The 23,171-nt window shown below is 40.3% G+C and overlaps 1 protein-coding gene across 1 annotated transcript in view; it reads left to right on the top strand.

Annotated features, from left to right (window-relative positions):
• Nucleotides 1–17,702, top strand: part of Mindy4b (MINDY family member 4B) — a 31,774-nt gene extending 14,072 nt beyond the window's left edge. The window contains exons 7-12 of the mRNA XM_033759684.1: nucleotides 319–384; nucleotides 3,828–3,898; nucleotides 5,505–5,577; nucleotides 6,149–6,310; nucleotides 14,794–14,974; nucleotides 17,560–17,702. Of these exons, the coding sequence (XP_033615575.1) occupies nucleotides 319–384; nucleotides 3,828–3,898; nucleotides 5,505–5,577; nucleotides 6,149–6,310; nucleotides 14,794–14,974; nucleotides 17,560–17,702 (696 nt within the window). The remainder of the gene's footprint in view (nucleotides 1–318; nucleotides 385–3,827; nucleotides 3,899–5,504; nucleotides 5,578–6,148; nucleotides 6,311–14,793; nucleotides 14,975–17,559) is intronic.
• The last annotated feature ends 5,469 nt before the right edge of the window (nucleotides 17,703–23,171 follow it).

Genomic DNA, 23,171 nt, shown 5'->3' on the forward strand with positions numbered 1-23,171 from the left:
AAAAAAAAAAAAAAAAAAAAAAAAAAAAAAAAAAAGACAACCAAACTGTACCTATCTGGGGAAAAAAATCTGTTTGTGGTTTCATGCCTTAAAATATCACAATGACTTCAAACTGAAGAGTATAAAGCTGATGCTGGTAGCCACCTAATTTTACCATGTATGTTTTACACGGCTTTGTGTAAGATAATGTGTCAGTTTTTAGCAATGTGATTTTGTAATGAAACAAAAAGCTCCCATGAGGTAATAACAGTGAGTTGACATCTCTTAGAGTTACCTTTCATCTTCCTTTTCATTTTTATCTCTATTCCTGATTTATAGCTCCAGCTGTTTGAATTTTCAGAGAGAGAAGCCACTGAGAAATTCATCTATGATCATTTACAATGTGTAAGTGTTTAAATGTTGAGATAATTCCTTTATGTTGAACTGATCTTACAGGAATCTTCTTTCTTTTATGAAGTGTATTTCTAATGATGCTTGTTAAGAAAACCAGGTCAATTTGAGGGCTAAGAAAGGGCGGAACAAGAGAAAGAAGTCCGCCTCTCCTTCCCTACAACCTAGAAAGAGGCCAGATCACACAGAGACCCAGTTACAAATGCCTCTTTTTCCTTGGCTAATCAACCCCAGAAAATAATACTTTAGAGGGCATATACCAGGATCTCTTTTGTGGAAAGTGAAAATCTTAAATGAGACTTGCCTCATCTAATGGATAAAAAACAAAAATGGTAGAAAACTGAAGCCCTTGTCTAAGCTGCCAGAAAGACCATTCACGCTGACTTCAAGTGAATGACTTCTAGCCTGAAAAGACTGGCCCTGTTTCACCTCTTCTAATAGCACTTTCCATACTCTGTCTACCCCTGCACTGATGCTTTCCCACTCCAGGCTGGGGAGGGGACAAAGTAACAAGCAGTAATGTTAGGGAATGGAAGGTGCTTTTAAAAGGCTCATCTGCAGGGAAAGAAATCAAAGCTGATTTTCTGAAGAATCAGAAACCTACCCGCGAAACTAAAGGATAATTAGCAGGATAATCACGAAGCCATACAAATTTAGAGTAAATGAAAATGGGAAGTGTGATCAATGGAATTCACTAGTTCATTGCTTTCAAAGGCTACAGAGGCAGAAAACCTTGACATGAGTTCTCAGCCACACACTAGCTATATAATCTTGGTTAAACAAGTGTTTTCCCAGGCATGCTTCCCCTGCCTTCTTGTAGTCTGTTGTTAACCTATGTGACGGGCAGAAGAATGGCATTCCAAAGACATCCATACCCTCCCCCAAGAACTGTGAATATGCTACATTACATGGCAAGGGAGAAATAGACTGCTAGTCGGTGACTTTAAAATAGGGGGATGAGACTGAATCATCCAGATGGTCCCAGTATAATCTGAAAGGTCCCAAACTGTGGAAAGCAAAGGCAGCAGAGAAAGTCAGAGGAATGTGTGATAAGAGTATCACTTGCTATTGCTGGCTTTGAAGATGGAAGTGGGGGCATAAACCAGGTAATGTAGGAAAGGGCTTTCCTCCTTGTGTAGAAAGAACCTGGAAACACCTTCTTCCCATAGTCTCAAGAAAGAATGCTGTCTGGCTGACATCTTGGTTTTAGCTCAATATGACGCATTTTGGGCTTTTAACCTCCAGAACTGTAAGACAACACTATGTATATTATTTAAGTTTTTTGAAGTGTCTTTTATCTGGGTTTTCTTTTTGGGCTAGAAATTGAATCCACAACCTCCTGCCTCACATATACTAAATACTATACATGATCTATTGACCTATTACTGAGCTACACCTCCAGCACCAATTTAAGCAATTAAATTTATGGTAATTTGTTTTAGCAACAGTACAAAAGTAATGAAACTTATAGGAAAGATTTTATTTAATTAAATTACTTAATAATTTAATTTAATTATACATATACGAAGGATCCATTTAGGAGATGACCCTTTCAGCAAAAAAAGATAAACCTCTCTGTCTTCTATCTCCTCCACTGAAACCTGAGAGTGTTTGACTCAGTAGGAAGGAATCCCAGACCTGCAAGGGATTCTTAAGTGTAGCCATAGTTGAAATGAGAGCTGAAGCTATACATGGGCTAATCCAAAGATTGAGTAGAGCTGGGATAAAGTGAAGTTCCCAAGCAGAAGTGCACTCTGCATTGCAGGTGGGCTGGCATAAGAGCCATCTGTGTCAAGCCAAACCAAGCTGCCCACCACCTTAGCTTCACCAGGGAAAATTTAGCTCTTTTTGGTGAGTAAGAGGTAGCTTAATAGCATATGTATTCCTCTCAGAAGCATCACCCCTAGCTGGGGGTGCATGTTGTGATCAACATCCCTTAACTGAACTCCACTTACTATCAAAATGTATTGGTCCTGTGTTCCCATGCTATTTAGGTAGAGATTTCAAGCTAGGTCTGAGGGCTACTTGTGAGTGGGAGACCAGCTGAATTGTGTCCCCTCAAAAATATATGTCGAAATCCTACCTGAAGTACCTGTAAATGTGATCTTATTTGAAAATAGGCTCTTTACAGATATAATCAAGCCAAAATGAAGTCAAATTGAGTTAGAATGGACTAATCTAACAGCTGGAATCTGTATAAGAGGAATAATTTGGATAGAGAGAGATGGGAAGAACAGCATGGGAAAACCCAGGCAGACACTGGAGTGATGTTTCTATAAGCCAAGGAATGCCAAGGATTGTCTGCAACCAGCAGAAGTTGGGAAGATGCATGAAGGGTCTTCCTTAGGGCCTGCAGAGGGAGCGTAGCCCCACTCTGAAACTTGGATTCTAGGCTTCTAGCCTCCACCACTTAAGAGAATAAATTCTGATTGTTTTAAATAATTCAGATATCTGCTATACTATATATTATTTATAGCATTAGTTCACATAGGGTTGTGTTTCCTAATATTTGAATCAGTGGGTGTCAGAAAATTCCACATAAAAAATTGGATTTGGGGCTTTTACATCTGGCCACCCTGGGCATATATTCTCCCATGTCCTCAATTAGCTGAGAGGCAGAAGACAGCTACACCCATTAGATAAATTGTGTAGTCTAAGAGATTCACATCCTAACCCCAGCAGCCTATAGATATGAAAGTCACCTGGGATTTTGTAGATGGGATCTTGAAATGCAGAAATTACTCTGGATTATAAAGATGGGCCTAATTAATCATAGGAATCCTTATAAGGGAAAGAATGTGGCAAGAAAACTAGAGAAGGAGGTGTGATGAGAAAGGCAGAGGGAGAAAATGCTAGATTATGGGGAAATGTGAGCCAAGGGATAAGGATGATTCTAGAAGCTGGAAAAGGCCCAGAAACTAATATCCCCTACAGCCTCCTTATCTTAATTACTTTTCCTTGTTGTTGAGACAAACTACCCAACTCCAAAAGTTAAATGAGGAAATGTGCATAGATTTCACAATTTATATAGATTTCAATCCATAATCAGGTGGCTCCGAGGCAGGCTGGCGTGGTAGAGGGGCATTGTAGAGGAAAAACAGTTCATGGCAGGCAGAAGGCAGAAAAGCAGCAAAGCAGCAAGGAAGCAGCAAGCAATGATAAGCCCTCTTTCTGTCTTTTATATTCTATCCAAACTACCCACCCTTAGGGTAGAAGTTCAAGACTAAGAGAATGATTGGTAAGCTTGAAACAAGGAAGGAAGGTACAGTTGAGAGTGAAGAAGATGATGTAAGGAGGCGGAGAGAGACTTGTCCTCTTAGCAACTGGGGGGGGGTGAGGACTTCTCCCAGACTGTGTACCTTGGGAATTCATACCCAACAATATACATATACACATTGCCCTTAAACAAAAGTGATTTTCTTTTGTTTCCTAAACAGTTTAAAGGGGAAGGAAGCCATGGCGTCATCCTGTTTCTTTATAGCCTGATCTTCTCCAGAACATTTGAGAGGTAAATTCTACACATATTTGTGCAGGTATTTCCTACAGGATTGAGATCACATGAATGATATACTCTTGGGTTGGAAAATTTTCTCATCTCCCGGAGTTTTTGTTTTTGTTTTTTTGGTGGATGCTCTTCTGTTGATAAGTCTTATTCTATAGGTGGCTTGGCCATATGGATGGGCAAGCAGATTTCAAATCAAATAAATAAATTTTATTATTTAGATCCACAATAAAATATATCCTCAAATATTTATTTTGCCTCTATTATGTGGAAAGCCCTGTTCTTAGCACTGTAGGAAGTATAAATAGAGAAGATATGACTCTGATTAACCCCTCCATACTTTCCAAGTTGGGAAAGACAGAATATATACTTACAGAGACTGGATAAGTCCCAGGTGGGTGGTGCCTGCCCTGCCATATGTGATATAAAGACAGAGAGTCTTAGTGGATTCCAGAGGATTGATGGTTCTTAGCAGATAGGGTATTCAGAGAAGGCTTCCTGAATGAAGTGAACTTTCTTCTGTGCCCTGAAAGAAAGGGTGCCCTTTGAGAATCAGAGAAAAGATAGAAGACTCTCAGGAAGAAGATTTATAAGCCCCAAAGCAGTGTTCCTGACACTTGTCTTTTATATACCACTATTATATTTTTATGGTCTATGTTATTATTTTCTCAACATTTTTCTTTAAATCAACACACATTTAAATATCAACCTGTTCTGAACATTAACATTCTATACATGAATATCTTATTAAGCATTAATAAATAGATCAAATGCATCTAAAATAAAAATATCACTATTCAAATTTACAAATGCCATCCATCTAAAATCATGCCATAATTTGGAAAACACTGCCCTGAGTTATACTGGGTAACACCAAGGCATGTACCAAAACTGATTCAAGTTCTTAGGTATTTTTCACAAAAAATATGACCTCCAGTCTGATGAATAGATTCATTCAAAAACATATACAGAATATAGGAAGGGGATCTGGGGATTGGAAATGATGGGAGGGTAGAGAGGTGAAGAAGTAAAGGTGATTAAGATGTGATATGTACATGTGCCAGTTCTCTAAGTTGAATGTAATTATTATGGATCACAAACATATACTGACAAAAAGAACATATATAGCTTCCACATCCACACTCAGCACCTCCTTCTGGGTGCAACAAGAGCCACATTCCACCTAGATCTTGTACATTTGAGGATAGGACTCTAGCCTCTGACTCCTGCCCTCTGCAGCCAAGAAGTGGGCTCAATACCCACTCTGGTGTTTTCCACGTGAACAGTGTTCAGCTCTGCCTTAGGCTAGCATTCTCTATGTGGTCGTAAGTCACCACTCTGAGTCCAGAGTCCCTGCCGCACAGAGCCAACAGCTCCTAGTGAGCCTAGCGTCTCACCTGAGCCCATACACAGGATTCTAGAGTGTGAGATGTTTGCATATTTTCCCTTACCGTTTACCAATGCTTCCCCCATGGGCATCCATAGCTTCCCCATCACTTCTGCAGCCTGAGTCCTTGTGGAAATGTACAAGGCATGTGTGAGGAACTGGGACTCCAGGAACCCACATTCCTGTTTCTCAGAATGGACGCTGATGGCTTCTCCCATTCTGCAGGCTTCAGAAGGATCTGGATGTCACCACCACTCATCTGTTACAGACACATGCTGGAGGCTTCCTCTGCAAGCAGGTGAGTGGGAAGACTGCCTTTCTATTGTAGAATCTGAATTAGGATTGTTTTCTAAGTAAGTACATTCACTCCTTCAGCACAGAGTGTCGAGTTATCTTTGAAAGATTAAGAAGATGCTACTTTGAGTTATTAGAATCTACCTCCCAATTTTCATTACAGTCCTCTCTAATTTACTTCTGAGAGTCCCATATTCCTGATAGTCTAGAAACATTGGGAAATATCCTGACAAAACTCAACAGGAAACTCTAATATCTGAAAGAGAAGTGCTAAAGCATTATCTTAGCTCTGTGCTTAAATTACAGCAGGGGAAACCAGTGTTGAAAAGAAATGCCAAAGGAGGAAGGGCAATAAAATCAGAGGGGGGGTCAAGGGTAAGTTAAAAAAAAAACAAAGAAGTCAACAAACTATTGTTTTAACTCTATCAAGTGCTGTAGACATATTTTCTCAGAATTATGTATTGTATGATTTCTCTGTTCAGTAAAAAATGATCATTTTAATGATTTTTAAAAAGAAAACAAGTCCTTGTTCATTGCTACCTAAAATTTAAATATTTTTAAAATATGCCACTTAGGCAGTTCTAAACATGATTTTAACTGGAAGAGCAAGTCCAAATGTCTTCAATGGCTATGAGAAAGGAAAGTCTCTGGAGAGATTACATGGAATCCTGACCCGCAGTGATGTTGGCTATTTGCAGTGGGGTCAGGACAACTCTGAGGATGACAGACTTTCACAGGTGAGTGTGCTCTGGCGCTCAACTATACAACCAGAATGTCAATATTTGTGACATTTTTAAAGGCTATATTAAGGAAATCTAAATCTGAGCCTCCTAGTTTATTTACTGCCTTTCTCCATACTTCTAATCTGTTACACAGGCACACACACACAAACACACACACACACAACCCACATCCACATTCAGGGGCCAAACAGAAATATCCATGTTTATTTGCTTCATATTTAACTTTATATATTTAATGTATGTAGAGTATAGGTAATACAAATAATATGTAAAAACATTTTTAAAACAGTATCTGAAGTACACAGATAAAAGGAAAGTCCCCTTTCATCCCCAAGCAACTACAGATTTCCTTCTCAGAAATAAATACAGTCAGCTGATGGGTATCCTCCCAATTCTTTACTTATGCAAATTAATGCATATATTTTCCATAGCACTGAGAGCTTTTAAAAGAATAATGAAAAAAGAGGACCTCACTTAGTAAACTTCTATCAACTATATTTTCAGCTCAGGAGATTTATAACCTCTGACAACCATAAAGTAAAGTGTGCTGTTGAAAGGCACAACCAAAGAATTAAGTAAGATGTGATCCCACAAAAACAAACCGGAGGGTAAGTGAGAGAGCAAGTCTATTCACCCCAAACCACAAAGCAAAGCTGCTTCTGTATGCTTTCACAAAAGTTTTCATCCTGAAACCCAGGGAACGCAAGGCCAATTCTGTGGAAAGCCACACTTCTTGGGAGTGGCTCTGAAACCACCTGAGATTCACTAGATAGTGTCTCCTCTGCTTAACCTCCAACAACCACGGGAGGGTGGGGCTACTGTTCAGCACCTAAAGCTCCTTTAGCTCTCCTGGTTCCACCTCAAAATATCCTCTGTGTGTGTATAGGGCTTCACTGTTCACAAAGTACCTTTATATCCACAACTGTAGCCATCTTTTCCTAGCCTACTCTAATGTCTGCTGCTATGTGTTGTTCCCAAAATCAGCATCTCAGATGTATGTCTAATGGCACTGAGATAATAGTGCCCCACTCTGGCAGAATGGATGCATTTTGTGTGCAGTATTTTAAATGTTTCCTGATTCGCTGGGCATAGTAACACATTCCTGTAATTCCAGATAGTAGGGAGGCTGAGACAGGAGGATCACCCCCAGTTTCGTCAAAACTTGAAAAACTTAGCAAAAACCTGTCTTTTAAAAGTATTTTTTACTTTTATTAGTATACATTTGCAGTACATAATGATTGCATTCATCGTGGAGAGCTGGTGCATGTACTTACCGCATCCTAATATTTTTTGCTTCCCCTTTTCCTCTGCTCCCTCTCCCTTTCCTCTATCTCCTGGTCCCCTTCCCATTTGCAGAAACATCCAGTCTTATACATGAAAACAATGAGGAGGAACGGGGATATAGTTCAGTGATAGAGAGCTTGCCTAGCATGCCAGAGGTCCTGGGTTTAATCCCCAGTAATGCAAAAAGTAAATACATAAATGTTTCCTTATTGTTTCTTGAATTTGTAATCTACGTTTGTCATACAAAAAAAGAGAGAAGTGACAGATAATGTGAAAGAAATTCATCCAATCACATCACTCAGCAGTCAATCTTTTCAGAAATGTCTTCTTTTCTTTTTTATATAAAGTTCCTATTCTACTCTATTGAAGCCTCCTTTTCACATTCAACACAAATATCTTTATATGTCAATGAGTACCTGACCTCGGTTGCATTTAATGGATGCAAAGAGTTCCATCCTACAAATGTGAACGTCTGTGCTCTGAATACATCCTGGAGAGAAAATGCATAGGTTATTGTTAAAAACTCCCTAATCACCTTTTTACAGAAAATTTGGGAAATCATTTTAGAGTTTCATAAATATAATAAAGAAGAAAATAAAGCCAGAAATAGGAGATTTATAGATTTCATTTTACAGATTTTTTTCCTTTCAACTGTACCTGGTCTACATTCTGTTAGCCCAATAATATGGCAACTTTCAGTTTAGAGATAAAGGAAGGAACACCTTGAGCCAAGTTTCAAGGGACGGGGGCACAAAATGGCAATAGTTTTATTGCTTTGTCTATTCCTCCAAAGCTCTTTCACAACATTATTATTCACAACATTATTAAATACTTTCCAGGTTTTGTCAGGTCTCTGCATCACCTCTGCTATTACTTGATTGTCATTTTTAAAAACTCAGTTCATGTTTAAAATTTGGACCTACCTTTTTCTAGAGCCGTGACATAAACCATGTGCTTGCTGTGCTAACTACTTTTTAAAAATAATACACAGTAAGTGAGTAAACATTGCTTTTTAAAGTTTATTCCCCATGCCACCAGCAGGCGCGCACCCCACATTTGGAAATGTGATGCACAGGGACAGAGGTTCTTTCAGCCTGTGGGAAATAACCCTGGCTTGGAAATCAGCAGATTTGGCTGGAGGCCTTGCCCTGCCACTCCAGGAGTGGATCACTTTTCTTCTCTGAGCCTGTTTCCTCATCTGTGTGCACCAGCCCTGCAATCACAGGACTGAGGTGCAGAGCAAGCAAAATCGTGAATGCTGGAGCCCTTCGGACACCCAAAATATTCTATACACATAGAAGGCTTATTGACGATAAGAAGGAATAATATTCCAGTGCATTATTCAGCTATGTTCACCCAGCACCTGTGTGTCCAGCTATAAAGAGAACCCATACCTGAACGTGCACTGACTGCTGTAGAGGGAGATGACACATCTGCAAAGCGGTGATGTCTACCTCGCTGCACACCGAACCTACCTGGAGAATTTTGAATATTATATGCCAGCTTCGTGAGTGTGGGACATGCTGTCGCCCAGGGTCCCACCGTGCTAAAAATTATTTACTAAGTGCTTGAGGATCACTGTTCTAAAGAAAGGAGGAAATTAAATCTCTACTCTGAGCTGATTAAATCCGTGATGTGCAGAACTGGGGAAGCGTCTCTCAACTAAACGCTAAGAAAGAGTTTTCCTTCTTTCAATCAGTATCAGAAAGGCTGACAGCTTTTTAGTCCCTTTTAACATTTGCAAGACTTAACATTTACCAACAAACTGCTAAATTATGCTCTAAAGAAAATTACCTGCAGTCTAAGATATCCTGTAACAATAAAGAGGATCTTTGCCAGAACCTTAGAGTTAGTCAAGAGGCCACAAATACAAGGCAAAAAATAAAAACTTCCTGCTAAGAAGAGCAGCCTACATCAGCCCACATGAACACCACCCAAAGGGTTGCTCACCGAGCGGAAGTAGGGCAGAAGATGGAAACTGCCCAGGTGGCTTTAAAATCTACACTGAAATAAAACTTACATTGCTTCCAGCTTTGGGGGGAAGTAACTAATATGGCCTTTCATCCTTCTTTCTTGAACACAATACTCTCTCCCCAGGGAGATGCCTATGAATCTTGACCTCAGTGAAAATTGACTGAAATCATATACTAATGGCTTGAAACCCTGAGGCCATTTATTGTGTTGTCTCTGTCCTGCACTTGGATTTTGGTTTCAGAAAAAAGAATACTAAAGAGCAACTCCAAGCTGACGGTTAATTTTCTTACTTGAACTCCTGAGACATATGAATATGTTAAACACACTCAGGTAAAACTGATTTTTAACTGAAGACACTTTTTTATTCTTTCCATATCAGTTCATTATTTTGGGATAAAGGCAATCCCTAAACCCTAACCCATCTCAAGGGATGAAAGCAGTTTCTAATTGTATACAAATACACATCTATATTGTTTCTCACCATCCCTAATGGATGGTAATTAAGGCAAGTGTACATGTGAAGGTTTTTCATTCACTGTAGTGCTAATATGCCTTGTGTGGAAAGCACACATGGGCCAGGGTTTTCTGTTATTCACTTGCAATGTCATATTTAATCCTCAGCTCCACTCAAAGTTATAAGCAGTGTTCCTTTCAATCCAGTCTGTTGCATGGTCATTGATTTTAAAGATAAAAAGATCAGACAGAGCAGGTGTCGGAATCTGCTCAAAGCCACCATGTAGGTAAGTGTTGGAGCCGGGGTCATGAGCCCAGTTCTCCCCACACTCAAAATTCACATACTGTGCACTGTGTTGTGCTGCTGGTCACATCTTTGCTCGCTTTCTGATAAATTATTAATATATAAGCACTAGTTCCTGGAATTATGTTCTATCATTAGCTCTTTAATCATCTACTATAGATATGGATTTATATTGTATAATCTGTACTATCTGTTGTAGGTAAACTAATGTTGAGCCTTAGCATTTAGGTGCTGGCAAATTATGGGTAGGTTTTAGACAAACTAGGTTTAACAAACTAGGACTTTATCCATTGAATTGCAGGTTAAAGCAGTTGTGAGTTTACACTGATTGTGAACTGTGGGTACCTAGGACACACTCTCCCCTTGGCAGGTGACATCTGTCAGGCGTGTGAAACTTTCAACCTTAGTACAAGCTCAGTGGGGCTTACAGATGGGCAAAGCAGAAGAATTACCTGACTGGTCTGCAGTTGACCCAGAAGTCTAATATTCCACACTCCTAGTATAAAATTGAGAAACCTCATGGGTTACAAGATCCCTCGAGAATAAACACAATGTGGTTCCAGAACAGTGCTTTCCATATGGCTGAACTGGAGACCTTGTGCAGTCCCTACCCTTCTCTCTAGTCCAAGGCAGAGTGGTACTATATAGGTTCTACAGATAGCTGTAGATAGGTGGTTATGGGTATTTAGTTCCTAGGGTGGGTATGATAAGCCTAAATAGTATATGCATGCACTGGTAATAAAAATCTAACATAAGAAAGGTTTCTGAATTCAAAAGAAAAGCTGTGGTACGCACTGCCTGACAGCTAGTTTGTGTTGTTGAGGGGAAACCTATCCTGCAAGGCTGCTTTTGTCTTTCCTAAGTCATTCTCTTTTTATTCTGTGATAAAATTGCCGAGGCTGCAAAAACACACTTCTTTCAGTCCCAGGGTCACAGCCCTGTGGGTGAGATTTTAAAGAAAAGGAAGACGGAGTTCTCATTAGATGACATAAGCAAGCCCCCCAGAGCCCACTAGACTGACAGTTCCTGCAGGACACAGCGAGCTACCTGCAAGACGAGGCACTGTTTTGAAGCCTCCCTGTTACTTTTCTATTTGAAGGTACAGGTTTGAGTGTGAGGTTCCAATACCTAAGTGAGAACATAAAGCAGTCTGAGTCTAACACCATCTGGAAAGCCTTAGGAGGTTCACATTATCTTCACACCTGCCACTGAGAAGAGAAATCAACTCTGATTTTTAGAAGGGACTGAAGCCATTTAGGTCTCGCCAGAATCACTCCCACGGCAGCTCTGGTAGCATGTACCTCCAACCCCATGGTGCCTTCTTCCCTTTTTACATTTCCCCGGTGCAGAGCCTGATAGGAACCTTACAAGTACAAAATGAAGCTTCACTTACTGCACTCTGCCACAAAGTCACTGAGAATGCACCCCGGGAGCGTGATCTCTTTTGTCTTTACAACGTACCTGCGAACTCGGTGGGAGAAGTTGCATCAACTTCTGTTCCAGGTGGTGGAGACAAGAGCCAGACCATTAACAGGCACGTGTGGTAATTGTCACCAGAACTTGGGGAAGAAAAGTACACGTTTCCAACACCTTTCTCCCATTCAGATTACCAGCCTGGGGCCCTGAGATTTGCCATATCAAGCTCATTATGCAAAGGCACGTTCTAAGTGCCATTGTTCTAGACAGCATAAAACAAACAAAAAAGAATAACATGGACTCAGTTCCTGCCCTCTAGTGTGTAGAAGTTGTCCATTCTTCCAGTCCTTCTAATTTTAAATGACTCAAAGGATATATGTTATGAAAGGCTTGCTTGCTGCGTGCAGTACTGAAATTGAGCTTATTACACAATGAGCGAACCCAAAGAGAGAGATATTTTATTTATAGTATGACTGTATCACAATTTAATTTCCTTTTTACCATGGCAACATGCACAAATTCAAAATTGGTGGAATCTCACCAATAAAACGTATTTAGAATCCTGCTTTCGGAGGGGAGCTAGTAAACTGTGTCTATCCAAAAGCAATACAAATTCTTAAAACAGAATATTCCAGTCAAACTCCTTCTGTGGTGTGCCAAGAAAAGTGGGGAGTGTGACAGCAGACTAAATTCAGTCGGAAGGTACTGTGCTTTGTTTTTGTAGGACTCACTTTAGACCAGATGGATTCTCAGCCATAACCTCAAAGCTTATCTCCTAGACTTAATACCCAAAGTGCCAAGACAGTCGTGCATGACATTTCCCTCTCCACTACAGTCTCTCAAGGAAGGCAACACTCACCGCCTCAGAGTGACATCTGTCTGGGCACTGCTGGGGCTTGGAGGTGCTTGTATTTCCAATATTTCATTTTCCTCCTACTGTGAATTCAGGAAAGACAACAGTTTCATCACTGCATAAAGTAACAGTAGTGTGGTATCAGCACCTAGGAGACAGCGTGAGTCTGAGTGTCAGTTGAATTGTGCCTACTTTACAAATATTCTGTGATGGGCCGGGGATTTAGTTCAGCGGTTCGGTGGCCTGCCTTGCAAGGGCAAGGACCTGAGTTCAATCCCTGGTACCAAAAAAAAAAAAAAAAAAAAAAGAAAAATATTCTGTGAAACAATATTTTACATGTGTACATTCTATTTCATCCACCCAGATTTAATTTATAGGAACTTTCATTGATTTAAATTTGGCCAGAAGATCCACCTGAAGTTCAAGTAGAATCACATCTTATTACAGACAGCCCTCAATCTCCTACTTAGTGTATCCAAATTTTCCAACCTTAATAATTGCATATCTGGCATATTGCATGTTGATTACATCATAATCTTAGTACAGGGGTGCCATCAGGAGAAAGCCTAAGAAAGGGTTTGTGCCAGTGAATGGTTACAATGTTGTTTGGAACTTGCGGGTGAATGTCTGGAACTTATTATATACATGGGCTGCTTCAGGGGCGCCTCCTGTTTTGCTTCATACTCAGCTGGCAGGCAGACTTGACCCATGTTTGATATATGAGATGCTCAGACTTTCCTAGGCCAAGAAGGACTAACTCTAGGGTTCTAGATGTGTATGCACTAGTATCAAATTCTGAATAAGTTTCTGGTCTTGCATCTTTTCAAAAACTACCTGCTAAGGCTAAATCATTTCTTGCAAGCACAGTAATATAATTTGTCTATGGAGCTAAAGACAGAAGCACCTCTGATTTACCCATTCACCCATAGCTGAAGAATCTAAATTGAAGAAAAAGAAGAGATTTTAATAGAAATTGAGAAATCAAAATGTCAAGTTATTAGCTTTTAACACTTGGGTTCACAAAGCATGTGATAATTCTTCAAAGCTAGGTTTTCTGTGAAATAGAATTTGTTCCTGGACAAACAGTACAGCTCTAAGGACTAAGAAGACAAGAAACAAAATAGCCATGTTGTATTCTTCCTTGATAGGAAGAAACTACAAGCCAAAGGGTCCAGTAGCATTTCTTGGCATGGTGCAGAAATTATGGGATTTTCCATGTACTTATGTTTATCTCTTTGAGTAGGAAAAAATGTTTTAATGAAGTGTCAAGTCTTTTTAAAAAAAAAACAAAACGTGTTTTCCTGACTCTTTAAACAAAATGATTAGATGCCATTTATAGAAATACATTATAATGCCAGGCCTGGTCATGTACACTCGCTACTAGGGAGACTGAGGCAGGAGGATCATGAATCTGAGGCCAGCCTGAGTAACTAGGAAGATCCCATCTCAAAAACATTAAAGTAGAAAGGAAGAAGTGAACTATAATATGATACCTCCAAGGACTACTGATGCAGGGCCACTGCCCTTGTACTCCCTGGCCCTCCAGAGTATAGCTGATTTACTCGCTGTGAGAATTCAAGGATGAAGTGATAGCTGCCAGGAAAAAATAGACAACAAGCTGATTAAAATACTAAACTTAGTATTGTGTGTAATATTAAGCCAGTATCCTCCAAATGTGTTGTCACAACTGATCTGTTAACTGTAGATATGTGTATATATGCTTGTTCCCCCTCCTTCCCCAGAAACTTTGTCCTAAATATCTTTTTTTTTCTATAGCTTAAACAGTGTTGCCGGTTTGACCACCTTCTAAATAAAATACGCTCTACCCTGGGAATAGGAGAAAATACACTAGTCAATGGCAGAGGGGGATTATTTCATTCCTAGACTTTCCATGTACTTATTTACTTCAATTTAAAACCCAACAGAATTCTCTACCCCCTCCATGAAGCCATCAAATATTTTTAAAAATATAATCCCTTAGGAGATAAAAACACAGCATCCCCGCTATACCACACCACTTATAAATACAAATTCACTTATGATGAGGCCTTTGTTTCAAATCTTACCCTCAGTCCCATGCAGCTACACAGGCAATAAGAAGCCTCAGCGCTGCTTTTTGATCACGATGATGTATCAGCCTCTGTTGCAAGGTGGCAAAATCTATATATTTCTGTTTCCCTTCTCCCCTTGCAGGTTGGCAGCATGCTGAAGACTCCTAAATTTCCTATTTGGCTGTGCAACATCAATGGAAACTACAGCATCCTTTTTTGCACAAACAGACAGCTCTTATCAGACTGGAAAATGGAGCGTCGCTTTGATCTGTACTTTTTCAGTGGCCAGCCCTCACAGAGAAAGCCAGTGCATCTTACAATAGGTGAGCATTTCAGCCTCCAAGACTGCGTGTCTTAATGTGCTCAGAGACTTGCCACTGCTGTTACCAGCTGCCAGCTCTGCAGGAAAAATGCTTGGGCTTGGTTTCTGAAGTGAAGCCCGTATCTAAATCCCACGGCTCTAAACCCAGCCATTGTAATGTGGGAATACTAAACCTACTTAAAAAAAAAAAAAAAAAAGCAGGCTGAGGGTTAGAAATAACAGAGAAACAGACAACTTTTAGGTAAGAGAAAACAAAGGGTGAAGACGAATTTCCAGAAAGCCTTCTCAGAGGCCTTTTATGTTTGAGCAGGGCGTATTCAGTGCCTGGAGAAAGGTGTACAAAACCAAAGGGGAGACGTGGAGTGCCAATAGACCAGTTCTACCCCACAACCAAATACCACACTATCATCCCATGATAAGAGTGCCCATTTCTTCTCTAGTTAGTATAAAAAAATTTTTAAATTGTCTACCATGGACTAAAACCCTGGAGAAGCCACACTGAATAAAGCACAGTCCAAGCAAATCTTTGGAAGGTCCCAGGCCAGTGGCAGCAGCAGACAGCCAATAGTTTATTTCACTTCAGTTACAATCACAGTTTTAAAACTCATGAGTAAGAGAAAATAAAATTCAAACTTAAGATGTCTTTAAACATGGGTCCCTTTGGCAAGGTATTAAAAGTGGACAGATTGGTAGTTTGTACCTGGTGGCTTTGGTTCCTCCCATAAAGGAGCCTGGTTACTGTCTAACTTGCATTTAGCATCACAAGCCTGGTGTTACATAACCTCTGCTATTCTCACTGCATTTGGAAAAGTATCTCAGTGACTATTTTATCTGTGCAGCTCCTTTTAAATATTTTTCAATTATGAGAAATACATATCAGCCCCCTTAATTTTTATATATTTATTTTTCCATTAAGTTTATGGGTACATTTTAGGTACACAGTACAGTTACATTCATCATTGGGCTCTTGTACGTTTACATGACGCATCTTGGTTCTTATTTTTTCCCCGTACCCCTGCCCTCCCTTCACTCCTCCTCTACCCTTCCCTATTTACAAAGATTTTGTTTCCATGTTTTTGCTTTTCTCATATTTTTTCTTGTTCCTTCTTACCTTTCCCCTACCCTTCCCAATTCCCCTACACCTTTAGACCTTTTCTTCCTATTATACAATATCAACTATACATTTTGATCCTTATTTACACTTTTAGTTTTTCATACCAGAGAAACTATTTGGTATTTACACGTGTGTGTTCTATTAATTTCACTTAAGAGTATGACCTCAATATTCATCCACTTAGCGATAAATATCTCTAGTTTCTCATTCTTTTTGGCTGAGTAGTACTTATATATAAAAACATACATCTTCTTTATCCAGTCTCTAACTGATGGGAAGTTGGGCTGTTTCTAAGTTTTAACTATCACAAACTGCACTGCTATAACCATGGGGTGAGCATATATCACTGTGGTATGATTCTTTTCATTCTTTTGGATAGATACCCAGCAGGGTCAAATGGGACTTCTAATCCTAGTTGTTTGAGGTACCTCCATATTGAAACATACATCTTCTTTATCCAGTCTCTAACTGATGGGAAGTTGGGCTGTTTCTAAGTTTTAACTATCACAAACTGCACTGCTATAACCATGGGGTGAGCATATATCACTGTGGTATGATTCTTTTCATTCTTTTGGATAGATACCCAGCAGGGTCAAATGGGACTTCTAATCCTAGTTGTTTGAGGTACCTCCATATTGATTGCCACAGTGGTTGCACCAATCTGCACTCCCACCAACATTGGAGAAGGGTTCCTTTAACCCCACAACCATGCTGGGGTCCATTTTCTTATATCTTCTTCGATCTCTTTTTTCAGAGTGTTGTCGTTCTCAATATGACATTGAAAAAATATTCCTTAAGGTATATTACCATTTCTACTTCAACTTTGTCCTTTGAGGAAAGCATTCTTTTTTATATGCTCACCGTCCTCCCACATGTTCTGTTCCAGGCACTGTGTGGAAGGCCTTATGCCCATTAACACAAAAAATTCCCAGGAATCATATGAAGTAGGTACTATGGTATCTATTTTTACACTGTAGAAACTGAGGCTCCCAGTAAACAGTTACCAATTGAATAAATCAGGCTTAATGGTGGGAGTGAAAGGTAGTTGCTAAGTACCTTCTCAAATGCCACCTGGCTTGTATGAAACAAACCTGGGCCTCCAGCCCTGTGCTCAATTATCCCACTAGAACGCATCATACTACGCTCAAAAATGCAAATGTACTCTTAGAAGCCTTGGGAAGTGGAGGCTTTCCCTTCCCTTGTTTTTCCTGACATCTTGTGCCAACACCTGGTCCTCTGTGTCACATCATGGTACTATAAGGTGCGTTAGATGATTTATCAGTAGTCACAAACAAGCCAGGCTGTCACTCCTTTTACACGGGGCGCTTCACTTCGCATGTGCGGGGATCTCTGTTCTAGGATTACAGTTTGCTGAGCGCAACTCCTGCCTACCTGCTTTCTTCTTTCTGTTGTGGCTTCCTCGGGAATGTTGTGCCAGGCTTGGGTGTAAATGTACCATGATCCTTCCCCAGATACACACGCCCATCACTGGGAAACGGACCAACATGAAGTTAAATATGGCCCAGGACGACGCTGTTCCCCAGTGGAGATGGCCATCAGAACCAAGTGGAGGGGGGCTACTATCAACTGGAATGGGACTTTTCCCTTTATCTAAGGACAAAACTAAGACTCACAGTAAGGTTTCAAGTGTTAGGACTGTTGGGCTGCAAGAGTGTTGTGCAGGAGGAGGATATTTAATCTCTACATTCTTCTTTCATGAGCCCCACCAAAACCCACTGCTAGAAGTTTTTGTTTGTTTTCCTTCCTGTCAGGTATTCTGCAGTCGCTGTTAGTGTTGTGGGAGAAGCCTAGACCCTTGCCCAGGGTCTACTTGATTTCTCCTCTGTAGTCACCTAAACTGACTCCTTATCTTATTCAAAAGAAAAAATGAAGTCTCTTCTCTGCATGTTATTTCCAAGTTTGTCTTTTCTTGGTTAAATTCTCCATGAAGATTATGGAAACAGGCAGCTAGCTTCCATGTGGGAATAAAGTTATCCATAATACATCATCAGATTTTAGTTATGGCAAGAACTCATGCCTTCTCAAAGACTTCCTGGGATGGGTAGCATTTTTTTCTGAGGATACATTTCACAGGCCCACATTAGGAAGTTCTTGCCTTTAACACAGTAAGTGGGCTTCCTGGGGCTTGAAGTCGGGACTATTACTGGGGAGCCAACAGCTAGAGCCGTTGACATTGTGGTAGTCAAGGTGAACAGGCAAAAGGAAACACTCTTCCCCTCAGTGCTGCATTTCTTTTTTTCTTCTTCATAAACTACACATAAATAACATCAACAAATGCAAACTGAGGCAGAAATCTGATTCTGGAATGAAAGAAGATTCCATATAAAAATAGTCTCTTATGTCATATTCAAAAGGGAAAATAATTCTGTTAAATGCCTACGTATATCTGAAGAAATACAGAGAATACACGTATATTCTTTCTAAAAGACGTACATGGGAACCACCTAGACATTTCTGCTGCCAGTCTCCCCCACCCCTCACTGGTCAGCCAACTCACAGCGTTAGGGGTTTAAAATTTGAAAACCAAAGGTGAGTTTCCAAATAACAACTTTTCCACATTTATTGTCTGTATTATCCAATGCATTTTCATTTGGCTCAAGAATAATGTTTTAAGGAACAGGTAGAAAATAAAACACAAAGGTGAGTAATAAATTATGCCAGAAGAGGAAGCCAGTTTGGCTTAGATTGTTAATTATTATAATACCTATTGTTGGTGTTTTCAGTTGACATTTTATGTCAGACAAGTGAATCTCTACTGACCCTTATCTTGTCTTAGTCTTTGACATATTGTGCTTTTCCTGAGGTGCAGACCCATCTCCGTTTTATGTACTTTGAGTTATTTCTTCCTAAATACCTCTTTTGGAGTTGACTGATGGAAAGCCTGGGTGGGATGGCCATGTTGCAATGTCCAGATCATGTGCAACTTCACTCACACCTGCACCTTAATATACCCTCACGTGAGTAACAAACTATATGGTCAAACTGCTGCAACGGCCAGGTCAGGGTCTTAGGAAAGTGATCATTCATTCAATATTTATTAGCATCCTCTATGTACCTGGCACTCTGCTGGATGCTGGGGAAAAATAGTGAGCAAAAGCACACACACCCTTCCCTCCTTTCATGGAATGAAGACCCTTCTGAGAAGATGGATTGACTTTTTAAAAAACACGGTAATGAATACAAATGTGACAAGTGAGGTAAGTGTCCAGAGAGAAAAGATTTTTGATGTGTCGGTCTTATAACAGGCACTGGAAGATCAGGAGAAGGCATCTTTGAGGAAGGGACAGCTAAGGTGAAGTAACAGAGAGCCAGGTGGGTGGAGGAGGGTGAGCACTGTGGCACTTAGGAAACAAAGCCAGTGGCCCAGAGTGCGGAGGACAGATGAAGGACAGTTGAGAAGCCACTAGAGGGACTGGCGAGGGCCTTCCCCAAGCCCTCTGGATTGTGGGGATGAGAAGTTTGGAAAGATTTTGAAAAGCCTAGCCTGATATGAATTTTGAAACAAACGAACCCAATATAGAAAACAGAGTCAATGCAGAGACTGGCGGGGTTACCCTCACAGTGCTACCAGCAAGGAAGGGATGGTCAGAGTCGAGCAGTGGCAGGTATGGTAGACTGAAGGGGTTATTCACAGACACTACTCAGTGGGTAAAACACAGAAGGCTGAGACAGACTTCGGGAGAGGGCGATGAGGGTCAGCCAGGCTCAAGAACGATGGCCGGGTTCTCATTTGATAACTGGCAGAAAGTTGTGCTACACTGACGATAGGATCACTGAAAGGAACGCCACATTTGGAGTTCAAATCTTTAATATGAAATATTTCAGTGGAGAGATCAAAGAGTAGATGAAAATAAAGGCCTGGAAATCAAAGGAGAGACATACAATACTTGGGAACCACAGATGCAAGTCATAGGAAGGGCTGGGATAAAGCCACCTACAGAAAATAAGAAGCAAGAAAAGAGCTGCGCCTGACACTGACCCAAGGAATTCCACTGCTGAGGTCAAGTGGAGTCCTTTGAGCCTGGAGAGAAGGTTAAAGAGGGAACATCCAGGCACACAGAAGGAAAACCAGAACTGAGCTCTGCGTGGGAACCGTATCCTACATAGAGGACAGGACTTCACCTACCAATCATCCTGGGGAAAAGCGGGTAAGCTGGGCAGAGGCAGGAAAATCTCTGTCTACGCCAACCTCATCTGTCAGGGCTGGAGGCCATGCACAGGGCCTGAACCAGCATTGTGGACGAGCCAAGTGTGTAAACAACCACAAGATGTCGGACAGGGCTAAAGGACCTCTCATAGGAGAGATATGAACAGGAGAAGTAAAATATTCTGGGTTTTCTTACATTGTGACTGTATTGTGCTTAAATGATGATGTTAAACATTCCAGCCTAATGTGCCTTAGGGATTTGAGATCGGGGTCTGTTTCACACAAGAGAAACTTCCCAATAACTGGAAACGCTGGTCTTGCAATGGGCAGAGGCCTCCTGAGAAATCCGGAGCAACAAAACCAGAATGACTAGCTAGAGGAATCATGTGAGGGACACAGATGACACCTGCACAAAAGAAAGTGCAAAAGGAAAAAAGAAACCAGGCTCAGATGAGGGCAGAAAAGCCCGCTCTTGGGGGGTATGGTTCTAGGTAAGCCTGAGGAATTAAATCCATTTCTACCAAGCTGGATATCTATACAAAAGTGTTTACCCTGTTCTCATGGAAATAAACGTCAAACGGATTGAAGAAGCATATTTTGGCATAAAAACAAAAGGTATTATCAGGACCTATCTAAAAAGTATTTTTTATTTTATGAAAAATTAAGACAAAATTTCCTATCAAAATAATAAGAGAATAACAATAGCCAATATACAGTATATCACTTTCTTCAAAGCAGTTTCAGAGAGTACAAGACATAGAAGATATGCTAATTTGTTTCATTCATACTACTGGTTTCTCTTAGTTTATTAAAAAGAAAGTTTTGTGCTATTATCTCTTTGTTTCTTCCAAAGGTATGATTATATTAAAAATCAGAGATAATCAAGTTTGAATTAATTTCACATTATTTTTTCAGGATATCCAGGTTAATTTTAACTTATTTAACGTAGTCACATTCATCTCTTTCCAAGAAGGGGCTGGGGTGGCTGGTAGCTGGTAAACCTTCTGGAGAACTTCTCCTGGTTTTTTGTTTTTTGGGTTTGTGTTGTGTTGCTGTTGCTGCTGCCGTTGTGTTGCTGCTGCCGTTGTCGTGACTGAACCCAACCAGAAGCCCTTTTCACACTCTCCACAGGGTGGTGCTGTGAGCGTGACTGCTTCATTCTCATTACTAAATGTAATCATCTGAGTAAACGTGGACAATGTCATCTCACCCCCCCAACACAAATACAAAAATATAAAATAAGTACAAACTGCAGTAGATCATTAATCTCGTGGTGGTCAAGACTGATGTCCCTAAGCATTTCGGGAGCACTGCTCTAATTTGGGAATCGTTACCTGCTCTCCCTCCAGCCAGCTGGCAGGAAAGGCAAATGGTAGCCCCGAGAGCTGGACGCGCGGGCCCCTCCCTGTGGAAGTACCATGGCTTCTCGTCTGGATTTATTACAATACCCAATCGATGACTTCTCCCACCTTCTCTCATTTTCCACAGAGCAATCAATGATTATTTAGAAATTCAGGTCTGATTTTATTAGCATGAGTAATAATACGGTCATTTCGATTCCTGTGGGATAAAATGACCAAAATCTTTGCAAGAGCCTCAGGGTTAGCCCACCTCATGGCGGACACCATGGCGGACACTTCAGATCAGTCCTCCCACCACCGAGCTCCACTCAGGCCACACTTGTCCTCGTGCTAGGGCCCCCGTTGCTGCTATTCCTGCACTCCGTGGTGACCGTCATCCCTTCCCTCTCTTCAGACATCAGCTTAAAGCCACCTCTTCAGAGGAGCCAGCTTCGCCTCCATCTCCCACTGAAATCATATCTCTTAGTATCCTGCTCTTTTCCTTTACATCATTGCGAGTGTAAAGTTACATCCCTGTGTTAAACATCTAAGTACCTGCTATACCAGCAGTTCTCAAACAGGTTGATAGCAAGGTCCCTTTATGTGCTTAAAAATTGTCAAAGACTCCAAAGACCTTTTATTTATCGGGGCTATATCTACTAATATTTATCCTATTAGAAATTAAAACTGAAAAATTGTTATCTATTAACTCATTTAAATGATAAAACCTATTTCATATTCACCTTTTAAAATATTTTATGTAAATGATTATATTTTCTAAAGAAAAAATTTAATGAGGTGTAGAGTTATTTTACACTTAAAATGATGCACTATATCCTCATTTCTATCTCTTCTTTACATCTACCATGATATGTTGTTTAGGTTGAAATACATGAAGAAAAATTGGCCTGTGATATTTAGCTGGAAAAGGAAAGGGGAATTGAATAGCTTTACGGCATTCTTCTTTGATGCTACACTACTTTAACACTACAAGTTGTAATTTCTTAATGGCTAGTTGCTATATGGAAATTAAAATCATATCAATGAACTTTTTTTGTTGTTGTTGTTATTTTTTTGAGACAGGGTTTCATTATATAGTTGAGATTGACCTGGAACTCAGTATGTAGCCCAGGCTGGTCTCAAACTCACAGCGATCCTCCTGCCTCAGCCTCCCGAGTGCTGGGATTACAGGCGTGCACCACAACGCCCAGTTCAATGAACTTTTAAAATCTGTTACATTAAAATCCATTGCCATATCTTGCAGTTTGATCTTTCCCGTGCATTGGTCATCTGGAAAATATTCACACATTGAATTATGAAGAATATTGTTGCAATTTACAATATACTATCAAAAGTCATATTAGTTTTTTATTTTTATCGCTACGTTTTAGATACACAGCACAGTTATATCCATCATTGGGATCTTGTACCTTTACATGACATATCTTGGTTCTAATTTTTTCCCCATTCCCCTAGCCTCATATTAGTTTACCACCACTAATCTTATCAAGAAAGTCCCCAAGTGTTAGTAAGCTATTGTTAAGATATATTACAGAATAGGTAAATTAAACACATA

This window comes from Fukomys damarensis, unplaced genomic scaffold (genome assembly GCF_012274545.1).
Source record: "Fukomys damarensis isolate Sample0158 unplaced genomic scaffold, DMR_v1.0_HiC HiC_scaffold_37, whole genome shotgun sequence".
Taxonomy (NCBI): Eukaryota; Metazoa; Chordata; class Mammalia; order Rodentia; family Bathyergidae; genus Fukomys; species Fukomys damarensis.